This window comes from Terrapene carolina, unplaced genomic scaffold (assembly GCF_002925995.2).
Source record: "Terrapene carolina triunguis isolate 2854851 unplaced genomic scaffold, T_m_triunguis-2.0 Scaffold172, whole genome shotgun sequence".
NCBI classification, from domain to species: Eukaryota; Metazoa; Chordata; order Testudines; family Emydidae; genus Terrapene; species Terrapene triunguis.
In genome coordinates, this window is record NW_020664523.1 from 1,040,093 (window position 1) to 1,059,537 (window position 19,445).

Genomic DNA, 19,445 nt, shown 5'->3' on the forward strand with positions numbered 1-19,445 from the left:
CCAGTGAGTGCGGTCGGGAGGCAGGGGGTGGGGGAGTGGGTTACTTGCAGGGGCAGTGCTGGGCTGTCAGGGGGCAGGGAAGATGTGTGTGTTGGGGCACTAGGGAGTGGGGGTTCTGTGCAGGGTGCTGGGCAGTTGTCGTGGGGCTGTGGGCAGGGAGGCACTGGACAGAGGTGGTGTTGTGCAGGGCACTGGGCATTTGTGTGGTGGGGTCTGGGGGGCTCTGGCCATAGGGAGTCAGGATTGAGGGACACCAGCAGAGCTGGCGGGGGGGAAGCCCAGGGCTGGGTTAGCAGGGGGGCTGCAGGTCGGGACTGAGGGGCACTGGCAGAAGGGAACAGAGCCTGCAGGGACACGCGAGCCCACAGAGGTGTCAGGATCCCGTGTGCCAGGTGCCGCTGTGGAGAGAGGGCAGGGCTACTGGGCAATGCCACATGGGAGACCTCCTGACTCGGGGGAGGTGCACACTCTGCCCTCATCTCGGGGAGGAGGGGATTTTATATTTGTTCTTTCTTCCTTTCCTCTAATCCAGTGGTTCTCAAACTGTGGGTTGGGACCCCAAAGTGGGTCACGACCCTGTTGTAATGGCGTCACCAGAGCTGGCATTAGGGGCCTGAGCCCAAGTCTGAGCCCTGGGCGGCAGGGCTCAGGTTACAGCTTTCCCCCCCCACCCCCACCCAGGGCTGAAGCCCTCAGGCTTCGACTTTGGTCTCCCCACCACCACCACCCTGCCCAGGGCAACAGGGCTGGGACGGGCTCAGACTTCAGTCCCCCATCCTGGGGTCGTGTAGTAATTTTTGTTGTGGGAAAGGGGTCGGTGCAATGAAGTTTGAGAATCCTGCTAATCCAATAGAAGTCTGCGCATGCAGGAAACATTGCAGCCAGAGCTAAAGCCACACGCTGCCTAGTCACAAAGCTCTGAGCAGGCTGGAGCAGGCTCCCCTCAGCACTCCCAAAACCCACGAGGTTCTAACTCTCGTGAGATGCGTTTTCAGAGCAATTTCCATCATCTTCTTCAGGGCTCATAGACTGGGGCAGAGAACTTCCACCGCATGGAATACCGATCCCAAAATCCCCATCTCCCCCCACCCCATCACTTAAAAGGCTTACAGTGACCTCTGCTGGAGAATCCGGTCAACTGCAGTCACGTGGAGACGGACGCAACACTCAAATGTCCTGGAGCGGAAGACAATCCCCCACCTCCGTAGCGGCTGCTGCTGGGGCTGTGGTTGGGACAGGCCTTAACGCTTAGGTCGGCCTGTGCCCCGGCTGCAGGAAGCACTGACCCCAACCCTTAGACTGGCTCAGAGCACGTGGGACCCACCACTCTGCGGGCAGCCCAGGGCTGGGAGCAGCATCCAGGATTCAGGTGGCTGCTGGGAAGGCAGCGCTGTCCCAGTCAGAACAGGGTGGCTTGCATGGGCATCTCCCACCTAGTGGCAGCAGCACTGCGATGTCCCCAGACCCTGGCTAGAGACAGTGAGTGGAGGAGAACTGACAGCCCCAGGTGAAGGCTATGGGGCCTCAGATGCTTGCTTGAGAGGAGATGAACTGTGCTGGGAAAATCCTCCCTGAGTGGGTGGGGACCAGCCTCCAGCCCTTCATTCATGCCCTCCCATGGCCCTTTCCCCTGGCATGAGAGGCCTGTGGCACTGCCCTCAATGCCCAGGGCTGGGGGAAGGAGGCTTGTGCTAAGGACCTCTCCAGGCAGCTCGTGGCAGCACAGATAATAATCTGCATGTCACCTCCACCTGAGGAGCATGTCCTACAGACCCCGTTGTACAGCAGGGGAAACTGAGGCATAGTGTTTGCCCAGGCTCATGCAGAGAGTGAGTGGAGGGCTGGGAATAGAACCCAGGAGTCCAGACTTCCAGTGTAGTGCTCTAATCACTGGTTCATGCTGTCCCTGCCAGTCCTCCCATGGAAGCCTTGATCCCCCACTGTGAAGCTGGAGGGATGGGAAGAGGATGTCTGTGTTGGGAGGAAAGGAAACAGTGTGTGATGCCTCAGAGAGGCAATTGCTGCTGGGATGGGGTGTGGTGACACAGCAGTGGCAGTGTACCTTTGGGAGCAAACCCTGCCACCCCCCCTTGTCCATGCATTTGGCATCAGCCTGGCACCAGCACGGGAAACCCAGCACCAGACTCACGGGCACTTGAGATCCTTGTGGGGAAGCTGTACCCATGCACACTGCATCAGTGGGAGGGGGGAGAGGGATAGCAGCTTTGCTGCTTTCTGGGGCAGGGAACCAGGACTCAGGTGAACTGGGTCCTTTTCTCAGCTCTGCCACTGACCCACTCAGTGGCTTTGGGCAAGTCATTTCCCCTCTAGAAGGCCAATAACATACACCACTCCCACAGCACTTCCCCTCCAAGGATTTCCAAGCATGTTATAGGCATTGGCCCATCAAGCCTCCTGACCCCTTGTGAGGTGGCTCATGATCCTCAAACCCATGTTCCAGATGGGGAAACTGAGGCACAGAGCAGGGAGGTGAGTGACTCACTGACAGTGGCCCAGAAATCCTGTGGCAGGTGGGGAACAGCATTGAGGTCTCCCTACCCAGGCTTTAGCCTCTAATGATCCTCCCCCAAGTGCTGAAGAGCTGGGAGACCCTGTGGGGCAGCCCCATAGAGACGAGTCAATTATTGTTAACTAGGCTGCCTCGTGAGCTGTCGCTGGCCCCAGTATGCCTATGGGACAATCTGCAGATGGCTGCCCCCATTGTACCAACTCCCCTTGCAGCTCCTATAATGGCAGAGCAGTGGGGAGCTCTGGCTAGTCAGAGTCTGGGAGGCCCTATTCTCCCCTGCCTGGCACCTAGTGTTGTAATCTAGATCTGTCTATCCCTCACCTGCCCCAGAAGAGCTGAGCATGGGGAGCAGGTGGAGAACAGCTCCTGGCCCTTTAAATCCTGATTAACACAGGGCCTTTAAAATGGATGTGAGGACTAAGCCCTTCTTAACCCAGTGGACTGGGTCAGAGAGGAGGGGCTGGAGCTAGTCTGGGTCCTAAGGATTTTAACTTTCCCCCTGCTGAGTGCTGGTCCTGCTGACCTTACTTGGCCCCCACATCCCAGGCCAGTGTGGTTTTTAAAACGGCATTCAGAGGAACCCCTTAGTGCCAGGTCCCTGAGGGGCTGGTTTTAATCCTGAAGGGTTTGCCCTCAAGGGAGGGCAATAGGGCAGGGAGCAGAAATTGTCTGATTGCACCTCAAAACTTCCCCCACCCCCAAGGAAGCTGCCTAAAGGCTCAGACTGGGAACAGCTGAGTGAAAGCAGGAGAGCCCTGCCCTTGCTAGGGAGAAAGCACTTGCCTTTGTGGGGGGAGGGGGAGAAGAATGCTTCCCCCTACTCTGTGGCTCTCATAGCACCAGCCCTCTAGAGCTCCCTGCCCACCCCCTAGCCACAGCCTGCTGCCCACCCCTTAGCCATGATTGCCCTGGGCCCTCTCTGCTCCCTTGGGAGCTTGTTCCTCTTGGCTGCTCTGCTCCCTCTGGAGCTGAGTATGGGGGAGGAAGGGAAGGAGCCAGCTGCCCTGAGTGCCCTCGCTAGGGTGCCCTCCTTGCCCCTCATCCAGGTGCTGCTGGAGCAGGTCCCCAGCGTCTGGCCCTGCTGCCACCGGAAGCAGCTGGCCAGCAGGCAACCGCTGCGTTACATGCTCAACCTGTACCAGAATGTGGCAGACCAGGCTGGGCGACCCCGCCAGAACCGTAAGCTGGGTGCCAATGCTGTGCGCCTGGTCAGGCCCTTTGTCAAGACAAGGCAGCCTGGGGCAGGTGAGTCACTAGGCATAGGGGAGTGGGCAGGTGGGTCTCCTGGGTGAAGCCACCTGGCAGGGGGGTGGGGGTGGCTGGAGCTGTGGGGTGTGTGTTTGAATGGTGGGCACTGGGCTGTGTAGTGCTCAGGGCTTGAAGGAGATGGTAGTCGGAAGGGCAGTTGTAGAGAGCTGGGAACCCTGCTACCATAACCCCTGACTGTGCCATAGCTCCCCACCCCCGGTCCCTCCTTCTCCATGCTGCCTTTAGCTCCCTCCTGCTCTGGCCCATTGGCACTAGAACAGGAGAGCTGATCTTCTGGCAGCAGGTCGGGCCCAAGCAGCAGGTGGCCTTGCAGAGTCTTGTTGCTCCAGGCCTTGTTGTGCAGAACTGGCCCCTGTGTGGGTTCTAGTGAGCCTCCCCCTGGCTGGGGGCAGGCTGGATACAGGGGGGTTCCCCCCTCCAGGATGCTCTGCTCTGCAGTAGCCTGTACACTGGCACAAACAGCCATGTTAGTTACTGCAGCGTGTTGACCCTCTCCAGCCCAAAGCACCTGCCTGCACTCCCTGGTGCCTGGAGCTGGTCAAGCTAGTGAAAGGCAGGGCTAAGACAGCATCCCACCCCCATGCTCCTCTGCGGGGCTTGTGTGTGTGATGGGAACTGTACCATGCTCTTGGCCAAGGAGGTGGACTCTGGACTTTGCCTCGTCCCCTCTCTGCTGCCAACCTCACTCCCCCCTGCACACAACTGCTGTTTGTTTCCACCCCTCCTGCTCTCTGGCTGCACAGTGCTCGGGGACCCTGCTTACCTTGGGACTCTGGTTCTCACGGGCTTCTGTGGGGGAGGGTGGAGCGTAATCCTTCATACTAACACTGTCCAGTCTGCATGTCAAATGGAGCCTCGGGAAGGGGGTGTGTTCTGACGTCTGCTGGGGAGAGGCCCAGAGCAGAGACTTGTTTCCTTCATTCAGCTATTTATAGGGACAAACCCAGAGTCTGGGCTAGGAAGGACAGTGCTTCCCGTTAGCTCTCTAATTGGGAGCTATAAAGAGATATTGGGGGTGGGCTGGGTGCTGCCCCCTTCCTCGAGGGCTGGAGCCCAGCCTATTGACAGCTCTGTATCCCCACTGGTCTGTGGCTGGAGAATGAGCGAGTCTGGCTGCTGTCTCCATCCATCAAGCAGAGCACCTGCTGTTCCCGTTGCCAAGAAGGCCATGGAGAGCCAGGAAAGCTCAGCTGTTTCCCAGGCCTCTAGTAAGGGGATGTGATCAGTCAGGCCATCCTGGGCCATGCTTTGCAGTGAGCAGGCTCCTCTTCTCCCCCCCGCCCTGTGAGGTGCTCCTGGGACAGCCCTGTGTCCATGTGGGGCAACAAGGCCCAGGAATGAAATAATTCTCACAACCAGACCATGGCATGTTAAAGAATGAAACCAAGGTCTCCTGACTCCTGTCCTAACCACTGGCCCTACTGCCTCAGGTGGATAACGGTACATGTCTCTTGCCATGGCTGGTGTTCACATGCAAGGGGGGTTCAGGCTCAGCCAGAGACCATGTGAGCTGGTGCCTCAGCAATGGCTCAAGGGAAACTCCTGCCCTCTTGGTGAGGGCCGAGGTTCTTCAGAGCTCTGCCATGGCCTTGTCTTGTGCCGGGAGGCATGCCCCTTCCCTCCCCATCCATCTCTGCTCCTCCAGGCAACACTGCAAGATGCTCTGATACACTAATCTGGTTCTAGCAGCTTCCTGGCTGGGGCTTTGTACCTTCTGGACTTCTCTAATGCCTTCCATGTGACCTTGATGCTTCTCAAATCGGGGGGTGAGAAGGGGGATCTTTCATGCACTCTCTCTCTCTGATGCATAAAGAGCCTGAACAATTTAGAAGGAATAAGGTCTCTTTCAGAAGATCAGGAATAGGTCTCTGTCTCACTAGAGACCTCTCTGGGGCACCTGTGGGAGCAGCCTGGAGACTTGATACAGAACATTCTTCCAACAGTTTGTTGGACACTTGAGTTAAATAGGCACTAACCAAAACAGCTTCCCCTCTCAATCAAGTTGCAATTCCTTGATTTCTGTAATGTTGTAAACATCTCCAGTTGTCCAGGCTTCTAGGAAAAACCAGGTAGAAATTACCTGAATTTCTGACTTGAGGAACAAAACTACTTTATTTTAAAAAAAAACAAAACAAAAAAAACCCACAAAAACAATGGCCCTTTTTCTAAGAAGCAAACTGGGCAGAAAGCCCCATCTATCCAGGTCATTCTTAGTGCCCCTTTGAGGCCTTCAGGAGATGCATGGGAGTGTTCGAGCTACCTCCTAGGTGGGTGTGGGCAGTTCTAGGAGGGGAGGGTGAAAGGGGGAACTGGCTGTTCCAGGAGTGTGGGCACAAACTTACCAAAATGGCTTGTATGTAAGTTTGAGGCTGTTCTGTCTTGCTTTTGGGAACACTAACTCCCATCTCCTCCCTCCCCTCACAGGTCCCTGGTACATGCAGACTCTCAACTACCACCTGAATGTCCAGCCAGGAATGGAACATCTGGTGAGAGCCACTGTGGTTTATTCTAAGACTCTGCTGCTGGCTCATGCCCAGCTCTTTTGTGTGGTTCAGTTGGCTGGGGAGGCTGGGGTTCCAAAGCTCTCACCCCCTCAAAGAGGCAAGAGGAATGCCCTTGTCTCCTCTAGGATAGACAGCTGGGAGGAGAGGGACATCACCTCCCACTCTTTGCCATGGGCCTGGGACTCCAAGAAGAGCCAGCTGCTCCGCCTTAATCATGTGTGTATCCGTCTGGGACCAGCTGATGGCTCAGAGCCTGAAGTTGGCTGGGAGAAGACTGTTTCCTTGAATGACCCTTTCCTGTTGCTCTACCTCAATGACACTCGGAAAGGCCTCCGGGCCAAGCTGGGGGAAGCTGGCTTGAAGGAAACTCCTGATGGGCCAGTGCTGAGTCGCAAAGCTCGCCAGGCAGGCAACCTCATTCTGGATCTCCCCAGCTACTCGCAGAAGACCAGCGCTGAGAAGGACGAATGTGCTCTCCGCTCCTTCCGGGTCAGCTTCAACCAGCTGGGCTGGGACCACTGGATCATAGCCCCCCACCGGTACAACCCCAAGTACTGCAAGGGCACATGTCCCCGCATCCTACGCTATGGCTACAACTCCCCCAACCATGCCATCGTGCAGAACTTCATCAACCAGCTGGTGGACCAGAATGTCCCCCGACCCTCCTGCGTGCCCTACAAGTATAGTCCCATCAGCGTGCTGATGATTGAGCCTAGTGGCAGCATCCTCTACAAAGAGTATGAAGACATGATAGCAGAGTCCTGCACCTGTAGATAAAGTCCTCCGCACTTGAACCATTCATCATGTCTAACAACCATCAGAGCTTGCATGAAGACATGGTGATCCTTCTCCTGGCCTCCCCACATCAACTCAGTCTCTGGTGAACCAGATGCCCAGCTGTCTGAATTAGTTTGCTCAATGTGCCTCTAAATTTCTTTTTTTTTTTTTTTTTTTTTTTTTTTTGCATTTTTGACAGTCCTGTCCCCTCCCTCAATAGGATCTGGGTTTTTAAGAAAGTTTGTCCAACTTTTTTTTTTCTTGGTCCTCCGCCTCCACCCTCCATTGCACAATGGACACTGGGCTCTGCTGGGACATTTTACAAATGGATTTTTATGCCAATATTGTGGAATAGCAGTTTTTAAAGGGAAGAATTTGCTGGGCCTTGTACTAAAGGACTGCCACTCTGTATCTTCTCCTTGGGGCACTCCTCTTCCTGCTAGGGAGCTTTATGAGGATTGGATGGAAGCATGACCAGTCAAATGGCTCAACCTTTGGCAGGGAGGTGAGATGGACTGGCATCTGGAGAACATGCTAATTGTCATGCCATCTGGGTTTTGTCTGATGCTCTTTGAGCTTTCACTTGTGAAGTAGAACTGGGTCCGTCTTGTATGAAGAGACTGCTCCATTTGAGAACAGCTGCGTGGCCAGGTGGGAACTGGGCATGGCTCCAACACACCAACAGGCCATGGAGAAGGTGGCAATGTGCTTGTCGGAACTCTCTAGAGGACTAGTAGCTAGGCTGGAGTTGTGGGTGAGATGCATGGAGCTTGGGCCTCTTCTACTGAAGATTTTGGTGCAGGGAAGCTAAATCTTCTGCAGGCAAATGGAACCTAAAATGAGTCTGGAGCAGGGAGTGATGACACCAATTGGTTCTAATGCTCAAAGGCTTCCCCCTCTCACCAGTGCTGGCTTGTTGGGTTCTGTGTGGATCCTTCACTTTAAGGGCTTCCATATACTTAATTTGAGTTTAGGCTGGTACTGTCCTGTGACTTCTGTATCTGCTCTGTCCCCCCACTCCAGCTCTGGCGTTAGCCACTAATCCCAGTAGATTGCATGTATGCTTGACCTGTCCAAATAAATACCTTTGTAGTCTGCATCAGTAGCTTGTTGGGCTGTGTGAGATAGGGGCTGGCCAGAGGGCTCTAGAGACAATGCATGGTGAGGGGGGAGCGCAGGATCTGGAAAGTCACTTTCTCAAAGCCCTGTGTCCTTCTGGGCCATGGCTTCGGGGGCGGGGGGTGAAGGGGGAGGTTTTTACAAGACCTTCTCTAGGAACTGAAAAGAACACTTCAAGTGAAGCGCTAAACAGTTTTAAAGCTTAAAAAGGCAACCCCTTGCAAGGCCTGATGGAGTTGTGATGCAACTCATCTCCTAGCACGAGGGCCCAGTCACGCAAGGCCTCCAGCAAGTTCTGGCTAATCCCCTGTCACTGGGATCTCTAGTAAATTGCCCTCCTTTACTAGACACTTGTGTTTTAGACTCTCTTGGAACTACCTGAAACCCATCACTCCCCCAGATCAACTTGGATGAGATTTTAGTCTTTAATGCAACCTTTTTTCTTTTCTTTTCCCTTTGGCTCGAAGCACCTTAGAAGCAGAGTCCAGAGACCTTTCTCCTAGTCTTTCCTCTTTGCCTATTGCTGCACCAACCTGAGTGTCCCCCAGTTCTACTGAACTCTGGTTACACGGCTGCTTGGCTTTCACTTCTTTCTTTTCTGTGAATGGATTGTAGCCTGCCATAATCTAATGAATTCCTGTTACAGCCTGGATCTTTTCTATTTATTATATGCTGTATTTAAGTGTTTATGTAAATAAATTGGTTTGTTTTGCTAAAGAGAATCGTAGCCTATTCTTGGGTGCGGGGGACCTGTTGTCCTCCTCTAGTGGCAGGTCTTTCTAACCACCCCTAATGTGGCAGATTTCCACTGGCCAAGGAGTGGGTTAAGAATCCAAGTCTGGGGGCAGACAACTTCAGGCAAGCAAGGCTCTATCTTGATCCTCTTAAGTAGACCCCCATCTTGCTGTGTAGCTCCCATGGGCTGAGTCCAGGCCCCTGTCTAATCTTCCCCTTTCAGCATATTCCAAGGCTGCTGTCTCTAGTTAGACACTATAGTCAGTGACTGCTTCCCTGGCAGAGGGTCTGCTGAGCTTTGTGTTTCTGGAAGTGGAAGGTGTTTTGGGTGGCACTATTCTTTCATCTCCCTGGAGGTCATTGGCATGTGGACTCTTGGCCACCATCTCAAGGCCATGCCATGGAATGCTATGGCAAAGATCCCTACAACAGTCCCTCTGCAAGTGAGGAGATTTACTCCTGGGATAGCTAGGAAGGCATGGCAGCTAGCACAGAGACCAGGCACAGTGACATGCCCAGCAGCTGGAGCAGTGGGGTGCCCCTCTTATGCAGCACCCAGGAAACAATGGTGGCTACCCACAGACTGAGGCCCAAGCTTCAGAGCTCAGATCCAAAACTGGGCTATGCCAAAGGACGCTCTGGATCAATGGCAGTGTTGAGGGCAAGAGGGTGGCTCTGAACCTGCCCACAGCCTCTCCCCAGCAGGAAGGGGGTGTCTCCAACTGTGAAGAGAGCCAGGAGATGGGCAATTGCAGAGCTAACTGGTGAGTCTGAGTGGGATGACGTGGTTTGCTAAGGGCGACTCAGATTCCCTCTTGCCTCACATGCCCAGGATAATCTCTATTGCTAGCCCTTGGCCGCCTTAGGGACACTGCAGAAGAGGCTAAACAGTGTGCATTGTACAATGGTGCTAGGTCCTGAGCTGCCAGCCCTGGAGACTGCAGTTTTCTGTCCCTCCGAGCAGAGGCAGCAGTAAAGTATCCCTGTGCCCCACAATGTGTGCAGCAGGCTTTCCCTGAGCTGCACCCATGCAGCTATGAGCAGAGTTCAGTCTCCAAGGCCTGCTCTGTCCTGGGCCCCTCTGAGCTGCATTAAATGCCCCAACCAGTGTGGGAGGAGACTGGCTGCTTGACTAGATGTGGCAATGCCTGTGCTGAGGCTGGAAGGGGAGTTGCTGCTTAGGAGGCTGTGGCCATGGCCCCAGCCTCTGGCTGCAGGCAGGGGGTAGCTGGCTTGCACAGGGCTGCCCCTCCCCAGATGGACGTTCAGTACCCATGGATCAATGGGTTTTCGTAACCCAGAGGTGGTGTGTAAAGTCATCCCAGCTTTTGGGGGGGGGGGGTGTCTGGTTTTAGGCAGCTATTGAATGAGTCATTGAATTTTTGAAGAGATTCAACAAATCAGTATTAATGCAGAGGTGTGTTGCTGAGCTCTGGTCTGTCAAGCTGGCATGGGTCCTGACTGGCAGTGCTTAGTCAGGGTGCTTTGGGGCAGCAAAACTGACCAGCAGAGGCAGAGCAGTGCAGGTGTCCAGCTGGGCAAGGGAGTGTCACAAATACCAGCTCTCCTTCAAGGAACCTTGCATGCTAAAGTATATGTATGAGGGGAGGGAAGAGGGGGATCCTTTTGAACAGCACATTCTTCCCTTTCCCATTGGCCAGGCTGGTGATTTTGGACCCAGAACTGTGCAGGGGAAACTCCTGGGGGCACAGCATCCATATCCTCAAAGGTATTTAGGCTCCTAATTTCAATGAATCTGCCCCTAGTGTCCCCCAGACTCTGTGTGGGGGGGTGTCATGTCTCTCCTCCCCTTTGCCATGTGGTCTTGGAGGGAAAACTGCAGAGAGGAGCCAGCCTGAGGCTTGACCCAGCAAGCAGAGGCACAGCCAGTGCAGGAAGCTGGGGACACTCCACTCAAAAGCAGCAAGTTCTGATAGCTGATCAGCACAGGGCAGAAGCAATTTGTTCCATGTTCCTCCAACCCTTCCCTTCCCCTCCCCCCCAGTTCCTTCGCCTCAGCCTCAGTCCACCCTGTCTGTCCATCCCCCCCTTCTCTTCTTTCTATGTAGCTTGTCCCTTGCTAACTAACCCCCTCCAACCCTCCCACTGTGGAACTAACCTATCCTTTGCTGCTATGACATTGGTCACTTGCTGCTGTGTTCTCCCCCTCCCCCAGCTCTGTCTGATCTATTTAGATATCAGTTTTTCATTGTATTAATCTCTTGTCGTGTAGTTAGATTGCAAGCTCTTTGGGACAGGTCTTTGTACAGCACCTTGCACAACAGCAACCTGAACCATGATGGAGGCTCTTTGCTGCTACAGTAATATAAATAATAATAAAGATCCATACTGCTATAGCTTCCTCATACAGAGGTGGCAGACTGTTGCTTTCCATTCACAAAGCATGCATTTCCCATCAAGGTGGCTTCTATGCTACATTAGGGAAAATGGACAAAGGAAGAACAAATACAAAGTCTCCAGCTGAGGGGGAGCACTGTATCTCTTGCATGACAATCCTCGTGGACAGGGTTAAATGGGGAAGCGCACAGGGAAGAGAAGCTGAGCTGTGCATGCTGCAGGTGTCACCCTAACCCTCTGCCAATAGGGGGTGTCCTAGCTCTTATGGCCTCAATTATGCTAGTGAAACAGATAAGTATGAGAAAAGGATGCTGGCATAAATTATAAGGCCAAGTGGCTTTTTTGGGGGGAGGGAGGACTGTTTTCCCACTGCTGAAAATAGGTGAAGACAGGCAATCCCTTCCCTGAATGGTGGGAAAATCCTCAATGAAATCCAGGAGAAATTAATGACCATGTTCTAGGGCCTCAGCCAGCTACTGATGGTTGGGAAGGAACTTCCCTTAGGCACAGGTTATTCTGGTGTCATCTGATCCAAAAGGGAGGTTCTTGCACCTTCCTGTGAAGCAGCTGGTCTAGGCAACTGCTGGAGCCACACACTGGTCTGGAAGGACCCTGGTTAGCCAGTCCTAGGTTTACACAGGCACTCTGCATTTCACATGAACGGGTGGTGACCAACTGTTTAGAAAGAGCTGGGAGCCTGGGTGAAAGGTGCTACGTTGAGAGTGCTGGTGTCTGAAGTCCTGTGTCCTCAGAATGATGGACCAGAGCCGAGCAAACTACCCAGCCCATGCTGTGATTATCTGTAGTATGCTATTAGTGGTATAGCCCTGAACAGACCTAGGACGCAGGGCCTGCATGGGCAATTATAGATGAAAACCACACCACTAGGAATGGGACTGAGTCGGCCTCATTGCCAAGAGGCCCCCCAAGCATCTGTTATATGGGACCCCTTGGTCTAGGGCAGGGCATCATAGTGGGTGTCAGGGCTCATGCCACTGACTCACAATGTGAACTTGTTGCTTCCCCTCCCTTTGCCTCCATTTCCTTTTCTGTAGAAATGGGGATAATGATTGGTATCCACTTGGGTAAAGTGCACTGAGATCTTTGAAACACAAGTGGACAGGTTTGAAAGGATTGTTTATATAATTGAGTAGACAGGATCACAGCTATACATGCCAGTTACACAGGTATCTAGTTTCAGAGTGGTAGCCGTGTTAGTCTGTATCAGCAAAATGAATGAGGAGTACTTGTGGCACCTTAGAGACTAACAAATTTATTTGAGCATAAGCTTTCGTGGGCTAAAACTCACTTCATCGGATGCATGCAGTGGAAAATACAGTAGGAAGATATATATACACAGAGAACATGAAAAAATGGGTGTTGCCATACCAACTATAACGAGACTAATCAGTTAAGGTGGGCTATTATCAGCAGGAGGAAAAAAAAAACTTTTGTAGTGATGATCAGGATGGCCCATTTCCAACAGTTGACAAGAAGGTGTGAATCTTCACTTGCATCTGAAGAAGTGAGGTTCTTACCCACGAAAGCTTATGCTCCCAATACTTCTGTTAGTCTTAAAGGTGCCACAGGACCCTCTGTTGCTTTTTAAAGAAGGTGTGAGTAACAGTAGGGGAAAAATTAGCATGGGGAAATAGTTTTTACTTTGTGTAATGACCCATCCACTCCCAGTCTTTATTCAAGCCTAATTTAATGGTGTCCAGTTTGCAAATTAATTCCAATTCTATAGTTTCTCGTTGGAGTCTGTTTTTGAAGTTTTTGTTGTTGTTGGAGAATTGCGACGTTTAGGTTTGTAATTGAGTGACCAGGAGGTTGAAGTGTTCTCCGACTGGTTTTTGAATGTTATAATTCTTGATGTCTGATTTGTGTCCATTTATTCTTTTGCGTAGACTGTCTGGTTTGGCCAATGTACATGGCAGAGAGGCATTGCTGGCACATGATGGCATATATCTCATTGCACTACATTGATGACCTCTTCATCATCTGGACCCATGGAAAAGAAGCCCTTGAGGAATTCCACCATGATTTCAACAATTTCCATCCCAGCATCAACCTCAGCCTGGACCAGTCCATACAAGAGATCCATTTCCTGGACACGACAGCGCTAATAAGCGATCGTCACATAAACACCACCCTATACCGGAAATCTACTGACCGCTATACTTACCTACATGCCTCCGGCTTTAATCCAGACCACATCACATGATCCATTGTCTACAGCCAAGCTCTAAGATACAACTGCATTTGCTCCAATCCCTCAGACAGAGACAAACACCTACAGGATCTCTATCAAGCGTTCTTAAAACTACAATACCCACCTGCTGAAGCGAAGAAACAGATTGACAGAGCCAGAAGACTACCCAGAAGTCACCTACTTTGGGACAGGCCCAACAAAGAAAGTAACAGAATGCCACTAGCCGTCACCTTCAGCCCTCAACTGAGTGCAGGGAGCTGGGGACACTCCACTCAAAAGCAGCAAAACTTCTCCAGTGCATCATCAAGGATGTACAAACTATCCTGAAGGATGATCCCTCACTCTCACAGATCTTGGGAGACAGGCCAGTCCTCACTTACTTACACTTCCCCACCCGAAGCAAATACTCACCAGCAACCACACAACAAAAACACTAACCCAGGAACCTATCCTTGCAACAAAGCCCATTGCCAACTCGGTCTACATATCTATTCAAGGGACACTGTCATAGGACCTAATCACATCAGCCACACCAACAGAGGCTCGTTCACCTGCACATCTACCAATGTGATATATATGCCATCATGTGCCAGCAATGCCCCTCTGCCATGTACCTTGTCCAAACCAGACAGTCTCTACATAGAATATCAGGGTTGGAAGGGACCTCAGGAGGTCATCTAGTCCAACCCTCTGCTCAAAGCAGGATTAATCCCCAACTATTTTTTTTGCCCCCGATCCCTAAATGGCCCCAACAAGGATTGAACTCTCAACCCCTGGGTTTAGCAGGCCAATGCTCAAACCACTGAGCTATCCCTCCCCCCCAAAGAATAAATGGACACCTATCAGACATCAAGAATTATAACATTCAAAAACCAGTCGGAGAACACTTCAACCTCCCTGGTCACTCAATTACAGTCACAATTCTGCAACAAAAAAACTTCAAAAACAGACTCCAACCAGAAACTGCAGAATTGGAATTAATTTGCAAACTCAACACCATTAAATTAGGCTTGAATAAAGACTGGGAATGGATGGGTCATTACACAAATTAAAATCTATTTCCCCATGCTAATTTTTCCCCTACTGTTACTCACACCTTCTTGCCAAATGTTGGAAATGAGCCATCCTGATTATCACTACAAAAGTTTTTTTTTTTTCCCCTGCTGATAATAGCCCACCTTAATTGATTAGTCTTGTTATAGTTGGTATGGCAACACCCATTTTTTCTTGTTCTCTGTGTATATAGATCTTCCTACTGTATTTTCCACTGCATGCATCCGATGAAGTGGGTTTTAGCCCACAAAAGCTTATGCTTAAATAAATTTGTGAGTCTCTATGGTGCCACAGGTATCTAGGAAGCTCTACAGATGAATATTCGATTCAGGTACGGTCAGAGATTCAAAGGTGCACAGCAAGTTGCAGCTTCTTTAGGTGCATAAAAGTTACCTGTCCAGAGTATGGCCTACAATTTCCATGTGTAACTGAGTCCATTGTAGAAGTGTTCAGGCATGGGATTTAAGCCCCTTGAACTGTTGTTCTCCTAAGTAATGAAGTAATGGTTTGTCACTACCCCTCTGTCATCGAATGGGCCCTGGCATTGCTTGAGTCAAGTTGCATTTTGTTGCTTAGCCTGCATTTGCAGAGGTATTTACATAGTCATATCTCCAATGTGGGTGTTTCTCTGGCGAGTCATGGCTTGGTGATGCATTTCCTAGTGGCTATGAGGTAGTGCCATGGGCTTGCATCATGCTGATTGCGGCTGAGTTTTTCTGAGCTATTATCCAGGGGGATCAAGGGGTTTGGATCAGAAGCAAATATATGTATGGCAGTTTATCTGCCCCCTGCCTGCTCAGAGGAGGATGGGTGTGCGCGCCCACATGTTGTGTGAGGATGATCATATTGAAAATCCATGTGCTAACTTCCCACTGGAAATCTTTGCATGCTGGGAAGACTGTTTGGAGAATATTAGCACAGCATTAAAACTGGCTTCCCATTGCTTTATTCAGTGCCCAGGGAGTCTGGCACTGCATGAACACCTTGGAAGAGACAGTCCTTGCCCCCCAAAGGGTTTACAGCCAAAACCTGCAAAGCAAAGAAAGGGTGGGAGGGGAAAGTGATGTACAGAGAGGGGCAGGCCCAGCTCTTCAGAGATATTGGGCCTCCTAACTTCCATGGATCTGCGTGGAGTGACTTCCCCATGGTCTCCTGGCTGCCAGTGCAGGGCCCTAGCCACTGGGCCACAGTTCACTGGCTTCGGCTGGCAGCTGCGTGGGGTTGCCAAGGGAGACTGGAAGGGCAATACTGCTGCAGCTGGCCATAGCTGTGGCAGCTGAATGGTTGGATCTATGGTTCAGATGATTTGGTGGAAGGCTGGTCAGATTGTCCCGCTCCTATAGGGCCAGGAAGCCGTGGGAGGATCCAAGGACATAGTCAGGGAGGGGGGCATATAGCTGTCAGACTGGGTCTGTCCCACCTCGCCAACGGTTTGGCTGGCGTGTGGGTGGAGGGAGAGGGGGACAATTTGCAAAGAGTGCTGGATTCAGGGACACAGGGAAAGTGCCATCAGTGGATGTTGAGATCCTGCCGCTGCCAGCCAGGTATGCCAGGGAGCTGCTCACTGATATTCAATGAGGTTGAGGAGCCGGTGCCCTCCCATCCCTGCACAAATGTAGAGCTGGCCATGGCCTCCTCTATAGCAGGGAAGTGCTGTAGGAAGCATGGGGCTGTGAATGGTGCACTGGGCTGGGACTCGGGAAATCTGGAATCAAGCCTTGGCCCTGCCACGAGCTCAGTGTGATCTCAGCCAAGTCACATGAGGTCTAGTTCATCCCAGCATGCAGCCACAGGGAGGTAGTTTGCCAACGGGCAGCTGCAGGGGCTGAGAATCACTGAGTGCCCTGGCCCACCCCAGTGTGCCCTCCAATGCCTGGGCTGCTCCAGCAGAGCTGTGTGCAGGCCCATGCTAGGATCCTTCACTGAGAGGGGCCCATGTCTCCCCTATGGCCCCTTTGTGCAAGTGCAGGTGGTGCAAATGGGCTCTAGGGCAACAGTGAATCCAGCCCTTAACTCGCTCCGTGCCTCAGTTTTCCCCATCTGTAAAATAGGGATAATGATGTAATACCTCTGGGGTTATATTCAAGACTATGTATCAGTGCTCAGAGGAGTGAAGTGGAGAGGAGAGGGCCCTAGCAGCAGAGAGAAATGCTAATGGTCATTATGGTTAACTGGGGTGGGACCCAGGCACTTCAGCCTGAAATCACTAGCAGCAGCTCCCTGCAGGGTACTGCACCCAATCACTCCCTGCCGGAGGGACAGCTGCCTGCAGCAATCCTGACCCTGCCCTGGTAACCAAAGTGTTTAGTTCATGGCTTTGTTTGGTGTTAGCGGGAGGTGGCTCCCTCATCCTGTTGGGCTCTAGCAGGAGAACTGATTGCTCTATCCCAGGGAAGGCTCAAGGGCAACCCTGCAAAGGGTCTGATAATCCTGCAAATCACCATGCAGCAGAGCAAGGACAAACCAACTCCCCAGCACCCCCCCAAGGAGATATTCACTCCACAGCAGCCTTCTCCCAGACACATGCCTGTTCTGAAGGCTGACAGATTTGGGCTATTGTAGACAGGAGGGAGGCAAGAGGCCCTCAGGGAGAATTCTAACATGAGGGGCCCTTGGGGAGAATGCCCTGACAGCAGACCCCAGTCTTCTAGATTGTTGCCTCTTGGCCTGAGTGGTTTGCCAATATTTAGGCCTTGCCAGATTGTTTCTATTAGGAGCAGAAATCAGTGAGAGGAGGTGGGTATTTTGTGTGCAATCCTGTTTATTTATAGTGGTGGTTCATGCAGTCCTGGTTCCCTGAACACAGCAGGAACAAACAGTAGCAGGCAGTTCAGGGCTGCCCGGGGGGGGGGCAAGTGGGGCAATTTGCCCCAGGCCCTGGGCCCCACAGGGGCCCCCACGAGAATATAGTATTCTATAGTATTGCAATTTTTTTTAATGGAAGGGGCCCCTGAAATTGCTTTGCCCCAGGCCCCCTGAATCCTCTGGGAGGCCCTGAGGCAGTTTCCTTGCTCACAATTTCAAAGCCTGCCTTTCCAGCCAGTCCTGTGCCCAAGGAGCTCTGTCTCCTAGCTTTCTTTCAGGGCCATGCTCATGACTGCATCTCTGTCTGGCTTTCTACCTCTCACACCCAGCTAGCTTGCCAAGCAGTCCCCTGCTAGCTCCTGCATTTGCAGCCAGTCTGGGGATATCCTTCAGACCACATTGCTTAGTCCTGCTCAGGATGTGCCATGCAGCCAATTGCTGTGGGCAGTGGCTTTTATTGTCTCCAGCTATCTCATTCCATAAAGGGGCATTTAATTGCTCCTTCCATTCAGCTTGAATGAAGGATGGTTAGCATACCCATCAGTTTTAACCAGGTCTGTGATTATCTATAGATCAAGGTAATAGTTGACACCTTCTAACATAGCAATATTAGGGGGAGGGTCCTGAGCTGGAGGGAAGGGGGAGCATGGTCTCAGGAATATAGATCCTAACTCTGTAGGCTTTGTGGAACAAAACCAAAACCTTAAATGCTGCTCCCCCAGCAGCCAGTGCAGCTCATGAGCAGGCTGGCAGTGGGGCATTCCCCTTAGCAGACAGGCCGCCATCATGTTCTGTACCAGATTCAGCTCCCAAATGGATTGATGCTCCTCACTCATGCTCTCGTTCTCCTGCCAGCTGGGTGTCTGTGTTACTGCCCAGCCTGCTCTACAATCTTACTGGCAAGGGCTGCCCTTCCATCCCTCCCATGAGTCAGCATTGCAGCCAGACATCATGGTGATGGGCTCAGAGAAATGCCTCAGCCTCAGTGGGGGCATCTATCTCTCTATCAGTCATGCTGCTTCTTGGGCATCCAGCAGAGGTGCCACCCACACTGTGCTCTCTGGTGCCTCCATTTGTTCGGTTCCCAGAGCCCCCGTGAGGGGTCAGCCTGTGTGTCTGTAGTGAGCTCAAGGGCTTACAGGATATAGTGATGGCCACTCACCTCCCACATTACAGGGCTTGTATGAGCAGGAGCAGGGGGCCTCTCCTCCACTTCCCAGAGACTCACTGAGGGGCTGGCTTTGACCAATAACACAATAACATCTAAAGCATATTTTGCGTGTTTCATCCAGAGAGGTCTCTGTACACAGAAGCCAGTGTCATTATCCCCATGCTACATCTGGGGAAACTGAGGCATACAGTAGGGGGAAGCGACTTGCCCAAGGCCATCGAGTAGCCCAGTGGCAGAGTTGCAAATAGAACCATTAGAATCCAGCTGTTCTGAGTCCTAGAGCTCTGTCCACTAGGCCACTGGTTCTCAGCCTGGGGGCTATGGTCCCCTGGAGGGCTGCAAGCAGGCTTCAGGGGGGCCACCAAGGACTGGGCTTCAGCTCTGGGCAGTGGGTCTGGGACTCAGGATTCAACCCTGTGCAGCAGGACTCGGGGAGGGAGTGCCACCTCCATCCCCCGACTCACCTCAGCAGGCCACCCAGCCTGTCTGGGTTCGGGGGGCACAACCAAAAATCGCAGCGTCATTACAGCAGAGAGCTCTCCTTCTGCCATCAGAAGGGGCTGCCTCACAGCCATTGACTGCATGAGCAGGCACAGCTAGCCAAGGAGACACCATTGCTCTGCCCTGCTACAGCAGCACTTCAGGGAGCAGAGCCAAATGGAAGGCAGCCAACTGGGGGTGCACACGCCCCCGTGTGTCACTCTCCCGAGTCACCTCTGGTTGGGGGTGTGCAGATTTGTCTATTTAAGTTTAGGGTAAAAAATGGGTAAAAAAAGGTTGAGCACCACTGCCCTAGGCCACACTACCCCTAGGAGTGCCCCAGTTCCAGGGCCGGCTCCAGGCACCAAGCACCCAAGCTGGTGCTTGGGGCGGCACCTGGAGGGGGGCGGCGCGGCGCTCCGGCCGCCGGGG

General features: G+C 52.5%; 1 protein-coding gene across 1 annotated transcript; it reads left to right on the forward strand.

The window, feature by feature from the left end:
* The first annotated feature begins 3,429 nt into the window (after positions 1-3,429).
* On the forward strand, positions 3,430-7,080 carry BMP15 (bone morphogenetic protein 15). Its single transcript, XM_024199015.1, has 2 exons — positions 3,430-3,775; positions 6,224-7,080. The coding sequence occupies exons 1-2, from the start codon at positions 3,430-3,432 to the stop codon at positions 7,078-7,080; spliced, it is 1,203 nt and encodes a 400-aa protein (XP_024054783.1).
* The last annotated feature ends 12,365 nt before the right edge of the window (positions 7,081-19,445 follow it).

Coding starts and splice junctions, on each gene's coding strand:
- BMP15 (XM_024199015.1), top strand. CDS start 3,430: ATGATTGCCCTGGGCCCTCTCTGCTCCCTTGGGAGCTTGTTCCTCTTG. Junction 3,776..6,223: donor GACAAGGCAGCCTGGGGCAG/GTGAGTCACTAG, acceptor CTCCCCTCACAG/GTCCCTGGTACATGCAGACT.